Here is an 8,067-nt window from a genome sequence, read left to right as displayed (position 1 = left end):
CACACACACACAACCATTATCAACCACTCCATACCTCTGCAACTTCTCACCAACTCCTAGTTTGCTTATTCTGCAGAGCATCTAAAACTTAATCTCCGTCTCTCTTTTCCCATTCCCCAATTACGTGCTTCTATTCTCCTAGGTATATATGCAGTATATGTGAATATAGCAGAATACACTTTATACACTTTCAATTGTCTTGAGCATCGGCCTTATATCCAGATAGGAAGTATCCACATACTGTAAAACCGCAATTGTAAATGCACCCAATACATACAGTCATGTGAAGAAATAAGTACACCCCATGGAAATTGTTGGCTTTTTTGACATATTTGGACAAGCAAACATTCCATCAACTTTGAAACAGTGCCTATTAATGAAATTGATATACTTGAACAAAACCCCGGAACAAAGGAAAATTAGCTTTTTCAATCATTTATTCAACAGAAATATCAGTAGATGTGGTATACTTTTTGTGGAAAAAGTAAGTACACCCTTGGTCTCAGAAGTTAGTACTGCCCCTTTAGCAGAAATAACTTCTTGTAGGCATTTTGCATAATTATCCACCAAGCTTTCTGGAATTGCTGACCACTCTTCCATGCTATATTCTTTCAGTTGCAAGATGTTTGAGGGTTTAATTGCAAGTACTGCCAGTGGACTTGCTAGTGTGCTTAGGATAATTATCCTGTTGAAAGGTCCACTTTCGGTTCAACTTCAACTTTCAGACAGATGGCCTCACATTACCTTCAAGCACTCTTTGATATGATGTAGAATTCATAGTCAAATTAACGGATGCATGTTGTGTAGTCCCTGAGGCAGAGAAGCAACCCCAAACTATAACATTTCCACCACCGTGCTTCACAGTTGGTATGAGGTGCTTCTCCTGAAAAGCTGTCTTTGGTCTGCGCCAAACATGTCCGCTGTTACTATGGCCACACAATTCTATCTTTCATTCGTCTGTCCAGAGCACAAAATTCCAAAAGGCCTGGTCTTTGCCTTTATGCTCATTGGCAAACTGTAGTCTTGTAAAGGCTTTTTCCTGAAATGCCTCCCAAGCCGATCAAATTTGTGCAATCTCTTTCTGATTGTAGAAGCATGCACTTTGACACCAACAGTTGCAAGACTTACTAGCAGAACATGTCGTGAAATTTTGCGGTTCTTTGAGACTTCTTTTTGCATCAGACGGTCTTCTCTTGGGCTGAATTTGCTGGGACGGCCAGTTCGGACTGTTGTTTGAAATCTGCACCATTTGTAGATTATTTTCTTACAGTGGAATGATATATTTCAAATAATTTGGAGATCTTTTTAAATCCCTTGCCAGACTTTCTGAAGGCCTCACAGAACTCTTTAGATCTTGGCATGATGACACCACACACCTCAATAGCAAAGGGAACACCAGACACTAGATGTGAGAGGTTTCAATAAGACCGGTTCCACCTGCACTTCCTAAGCAGGTTCTAATCACTGGCAACCAATCTTGAACATCTGATTCTAATTTTATGGATTTGAAAGTGTGATAAATGTAGGGGTGTACTTACTTTTTCCCATGTGATATCTGTTTTCTGTTTATTTAAATTGTGAAAATTACTACAAAATGTCAATTTTATGTGTCATTTGATAGTGTATCAACTTCATGAATAGGCACTGTTTCAAAGAGGATCAAATATGTCCAAATATGTCAACAATTTCCATGAGGTATACTTATTTTTTCACGACTGTACATTTAAAACAGATTTAAATTTGTTCCCTGAGAGGTCTGAGACACAGTTTAGTCATCTCTGTACCTCTCAATGCATTCCATCAATATGTGGTCCATGACTGCTTTTATGGAATTGAAAAAGGCAATCATAATAATGATTTTTAATGCTGAATTTATCTGTTCATAACATAACCAGACACAAGAAATGACACAGAATGCTGGTAGTCAAGTGGAATGAGCTGATTTGCATTTTACACATGATACAGTCAGAGGGTTTTAGCCCAGCTTCCTGTAGACAAATTTCACAAGTGTAAATGCACAGGTTTAAAATCTTATCAAGATACAATACAAATACAAGAAGCATGAAACAACCAGGCATAAACAGGATTTAATGTGATCTTATTACCAGTGACCTTCCACTAACTATAACCTTTCTCAAATGTTATTGCAAACCTGAGCAGATGTTCTCTCTAGTGCAATGTGTGTCTTGTGCTCTGACACCCCCTGGTCTCATTAAGATTCAGTGACGTAGTCTGTTCACAGAATATCACCAAATATTCTCTGAACTGTCACAAATGTGAGCAGCAAAACAGGCAAGGGGTATAGCAAATAATCAGAGATTTTTGTATTTATGATCAAATTCTCACTTAAAAGATTAGTGTCCACTTTTAACATGTTTTGGTTCTGTTTTCAGTAAAGAATCTGCACAAATATTAATCCTTTATAATCATTCTTCTGCTATGACATAAGATCCATGGCATGAAACATGAGGTTAAGGGAACAAATTGTAAATAAATAAATAAATAAAATAAAATAAAAATCATCATCATCATCATAATCATCAATTACATTTTAAAATATTCTTTTACAACCAAAAACAATTATTTCAGAAAAATTTGTGCATGTCAATAAAGAAAATAAATTATATATATATTTTTAACACACATTATTAGACCAGAAAATGCTTACAAAAACTTACCAGCCAATGTTGTCATAAAACTGTATGAAGGGAACCTGAGACCACTGATGCATTTTTATTGTTTAGTGCTCTTTTGTAACACTCAATTTTAATAACAAAGTAATTTTGTAACATTTTTTCTTTACATATGTCCAAGACTTTGGCACAGTACTATATAAAGGATGTGTATTATTAGTTATTAAATTAAATATTAAATTAGCAAAAAGGCTTAAAAAGGCGTTTTGAAATTGCAATATGTTGTCATCTAAAGCAAGCAAAAGACAATTTGTACAAAACAATTAACACTAATAAAATGTAACAAATTAAATGTAGGCAATTTTTAAATACATCATTTAATAATAGCCCAGTACATTTAATAGGGTTCATTTTTATGAATACTCCTAGTTGAGATAATTACAATGTTTTACTGTATCTGAAAAGTGTACTTTGATTTACTGTTTTGGTTTCCAGGCACAGTAATTGGCTGTCATCTTATAAAACAATTAATATCACTGAGACATGCCTGATTTCAGCCAACCCTGCCCTGTATTCATCTGTCTGAGCAGGACTCAAGGCCATAGATAAATGTGAGCTATGAATACTGTGCACACTTTCAGACTTGGAAAAATACATCTCAAAAATGTGTATAAATATATTTGAAGAGGAACTAGTCATGGTGTGTTCTAGAGAAAGATTTGTTCATTATCAAAAGTATTAAAAGTATTAAAAGTATATTATAACCAAGATTTGTGACATACCTTTTCCATTTGCATGTGCCAAAGCCTTATCGATATAGTCGGCCCCTTCCTCAAAGAAGGCACTGAGGTTAAATTGTTCTGTGTCATTGGCCTTTATGCCATGGTATGTGATCCCACTTCCTGCATAGAACTCAGCATTGGTGTTCACGTGCATGAAGGAGTTGCCCTCTGCTGTGTTGAGTATGTGTGTGATGCCGAGCCGCTGCAGGCGCATCACATTCTGGGCCACAAACCTGACAAGCAAAAGAAGAATTCACGTGAACCTCACCTTACCCACAGGAACTCTGACAGTGCTGACACTGTTAGTTTTAACATACGTCAGCCCTGTCCAGTGAAGAATAAAACAACTGAAAAGGATTTTTTTCCCTTTCACTAACTGAACTACATTAAATATGAATAACGTTTGCATCTTCCCTTTCTCCTTACAGACACATGCACATTAATACTTTATGAACATTTACGTAATGGTATTGTAATGGTTCTCTAACGGTGCTCTTGCTGCTTAGTGTTCATGGCACACTATAAAATCCAGACAGTTTAAGAAAAGCTTCTTCTACTCTCACTATTTGCCATACTTAGCTGGAACCTGACAGGAATAAATTGTGGAGCTACTTTTAGACAGCAGAGATGTCAATCCATGTTACTGAACCTCAGGGGACGGCAGTGTTCTAAACCACTACAGACACAGCAACGAGATCTTGGCTGCTGCCCAAAGGCATATAAAGAGCCACAGACTCTGAGCAGCATGCCCAAAATAGGGCTTTGAGGCAGAGAAAGAAAGCAATAGAAAAGAAAAGGGAGTCGCCAGCAGAGTGGAGTGCTCGGTCATCATGTTGTTACATTGCTTTTGTTCTGCTCTAGCACCTGCAACACTTTCATCTTCATCTGCACCCAGTCCAGGCTTTTTTATAATGTATCTTTCATGTCATATGCTATAGAAGACCATGATGCAATACAGGTAGATACATAAATGGATAAGCAGAGAGATGAATAAGGGAATAATGAGTTAGTTGCATTTAACCAAATAAATCAAGTTTGCTTCCTTCCAAAACTATTCAGTAATTTAATGGATCCCATTTGGTTAACATACGTATAGTCATCATCTTCTGCATGTTTTGCTTCAGCAGCAATTACAATAACTTTAATAACTTACAAATACTACAAAAATGACAAAACCTCCCATTATTGCTTAATAAGTGGAGGGGTTAATAATACGCCGTGATGATGAAATATGAAGTCTGACCTAATCACCAAAACCTATCACTCAAATTTTCTCACTGAACTAGTCCATCCATCCAGAGCTGCAGGAGATTGCAGTCATACTTCTCACTGGCCTGCTGTGCTCCCTCACCCCCCAGCTCACTGCAGTCTCTACACATACATTATTAATAGAATCCTCACAAAGAGGTGAAGCATGCCTGACACAGAGACCACTCCACAACACATCCTCTATTGACCTGTTCCTGTTAAACTGTGCTTTTATTACTGTATTTTTAGTTTTAATACAACTTTATCTCGATTTTTTTTTTTTCTGCAAATAATATCACTATTTTTAATTAACAAAATATTGCAGATAGCTCTAACATTCTGAAAACAAGAAGGGCAGTGGTTGTTCAAAGGATTAGTTTCTGTGACAGAAGGCTATGAGTTCAAATTATTATTTAGAGAGAAATTGTTGCATGATCTCACTTAATATTGATTAAATGAAACCTACAAAGGTCCTACATACACACGAGTTCTTTTCATTCCAAAGGTCTGTGACATCAATCCTTCCATTTAACACAGGGTATGTCCACAAAATCCATACCATCTTTGTCATTCAGTTATGGAAGACAGCCCTATAGGCCTCTTTTACACTTCATGTCACAGCTACCAGATTTCAATGAATAAATATGGGAAAACACATTTCACTGACTTTTTAACAGATCGCATTCTGGCCTGCTTAAAAGTGTCAATAAGCATGAATCATCACACTAGTGACACACCAAAATCTCCAGTGTTGAAAGAAGTCAAAGTGGATAAAAATGAATACTACGTATTTTTGCTCTGCACCTATAGTGTGGCATGTTTCATCTTCTCTTATCTATTTCAGTTGATAACTCAATTTTTTATAAATATAAGTAATATTTAACACAAAGAAGTATCATAGCTTCCCAGCATGAGAGGAACTTTTTCTAATCAATCATCATCATCATCATCATCATCATCATCATCTCACAAATGTGAGGATATGGACATGAAAAAATGTCCAAATCTGACTCTAAAATTTACTCTAGAATATACATCACCTATAGTTGTATGTGATTGTAAACAAGAGCAGGAATGTTAGGCCCCCTGACAGTCTTCATTTTCCTAGATGTTTATAGTTTGTTTGGGTCCTGGAGTTCACCATTAGTCTCCTGACTACCCAGGGAGCCAGTAAATTAATCCCAAACTTCCCCATCTTTACACAGTGTGTTTTCTGGTTTGTTTTTGCTTTTGCTACTTAGGACAGGATATACTGTACACTGGTCATATTGATTTTGGGCATCTGAGACAGATAATAATATCTGAATTGACCAACCTTGAATCGATCCACATTTTTGGGGAACAGTAAATAGGCTACACAAAAAAACACTTCTTATACCTGTAATCCGGTATGAATGCAAATAAGATATGGAGTTAATATGACATGTAATTAATTCAGCAATCCGTTTTATTTTTGTAAAAAGCAGTTGGTATTAATTAATACTGTACCACTTATTGTAATGTTTTATTCTCACAATGAACATAACATCATTTGTGTAATATAAATATGACGGAGGAGTAGGCACAACAAACGCACCAAAAGCAAATTTGTCCTTTTTGTTATTCAGAGAAAATAAAACAGGCACATAAATTTTCATGTTGAATTTTGATTTTTGAGTATGGTTCTACTTTAAGTAAAAAAATTTTACCCAAACAGAATACAAGAGTTGAGGCCACCATGCTTACAAATAACAGAGCCACAACTCATTCACTCTTCCCATCCAGAGAGTAGGCTTTTGTACAACACTGCTCCAACCTAATAGAAGAAAATGTGTCAATTAACATACAAGATTAGAGCAGTGATTTAACTCTGTGAGTGCCATTCTTGGAGACTGATGGTGAAAGGTTATCTAAATGCATCCGTTCTGTTCCGACGCCCTGAATAAAGAACAAGATTCGGATGCGCCGATAAACCTCGGACTACCCGTCACTGTAATCTACTGAAACGAATGTAAACACAGCTTAAAGTGACACTGATCAGAACAGAACAATAGGCCGCCATAACTTACGCATTACCGATGTAAATCCTAGGAAACACCTCATTGAAATGTTGCGCTGGTAAACTGTAGAAACCGCTGCCGTCGGACAAAAGCTCATTGAGTTGCTGCACGGTAGCCTCGCCTTCTGGCACGCGCACTTCCGCCGCCAGCTTAGCGGGGCTTTGGTGCTTCTTCATGTTTTCTAGACGCCGTTCAAGCCAAACAAGTGTCAGATCCGGCTTGTCAGTTTTTCGTTGTGCTGCATCTTACATCCACTGGTGGTGTTGTTGTTTGCGCTCGGTGGCTTCCTTGTTTGTGCAGACACACCCCGATTCGCCCGCGTCGCTCAGACACTCCTGAGAGAGCAAGTGGTAGAGAAACACCGAGAGCGACACGCGCGCAGATGAACAAGTCTACCAGCGCGCCATTAAAGGGACCACTCTGTCACGAGCACCAGACAGCGAGCACGTACAGACGGGTGACAAATTAAAGGAAAATCTGTGCCATTTTATTCTGGCATTTTGCTGGCAGGGTTTGGGTCCACGTGTCCCCTAGAGGGAGGAGTTGGTGCAATCAATACAAAGTTATTCTGACTGATCACCTTCATCCTATGATGAAAGATTTCTAATGGGAGTTCTCTCTTCCAGGATGACAATTCCCTCATACCCAGGGAACGAGGCTCACAGAATGGTTGGATCCGAGTATGAAAATTCTGTAAAACATATGCTATAACCTTCGCAGTCAGCACATCTCAACCCAATTGAACACCTATGGGAGATTTGTTGTGACTGATTTGTTGTGTTGGGACTGATGTGTTAGACAGCTCTGTTCCTTAACAAAACACAAGATGATGAACTATATTTGGACGAATGAGGTTCAGTGGCCTGTGTAGGATCAGCGGTATGGAAAATGGTTGCATGGCTGGATAGATGGTGTTCAGTGGCAGCTTGTCTATGAAAGAGTAGCTTTTCAACAAATGTTAATCTTCATAAAGTCCTCATTCACATTTAAATTCCATACATTTATAAATTTTGTTGAAATACTAATAACTTTGTGAATGAACAACAACTGAAAAGAAATTGACAGGTATAAGCTGATGTTCCAATGATCTGTTGGCTTTAGATGCTGCAAATGTTCCTTATAGCTCCACAGAATTATTATTGCCCTTAGTGATCAAAAGTGCGAACTGCAACAAGCACTAATAGAAGTCCACTGGGGTAGGAATCACACTGCCCCATGGGTGGGGGAGGAGAAGAGAACAGGACACTTAATAACACAGTTGACAGGGTTGCGGTTTCTAGCCCAAATTGGGGTAGTTTAACAGTATTGGCTGCATCTTCTGTGTTCACACTTTGACAATGGTGACAGGAAACACACCAGCTGTAT

The 8,067-nt window shown here is 37.9% G+C and overlaps 1 protein-coding gene across 1 annotated transcript in view; it reads right to left on the bottom strand.

Moving 5' to 3' along the window:
• Positions 1 to 7,193, bottom strand: part of dusp3a (dual specificity phosphatase 3a) — a 9,618-nt gene extending 2,425 nt beyond the window's left edge. The window contains exons 1-2 of the mRNA XM_017484510.3: positions 6,712 to 7,193; positions 3,416 to 3,648 (exon numbers count right to left, since the gene is read on the bottom strand). Coding sequence (XP_017339999.1) covers positions 3,416 to 3,648; positions 6,712 to 6,878 — 400 coding nt within the window. The 5' untranslated portion in view covers positions 6,879 to 7,193. The remainder of the gene's footprint in view (positions 1 to 3,415; positions 3,649 to 6,711) is intronic.
• Between the last annotated feature and the right edge of the window lie 874 nt (positions 7,194 to 8,067).

Source organism: Ictalurus punctatus, chromosome 13 (genome assembly GCF_001660625.3).
Source record: "Ictalurus punctatus breed USDA103 chromosome 13, Coco_2.0, whole genome shotgun sequence".
In the NCBI taxonomy this organism is placed as follows: domain Eukaryota; kingdom Metazoa; phylum Chordata; class Actinopteri; order Siluriformes; family Ictaluridae; genus Ictalurus; species Ictalurus punctatus.
Note: the sequence above shows the minus strand (reverse complement) of the source record. Positions and strands in the feature narration are given on the sequence as shown.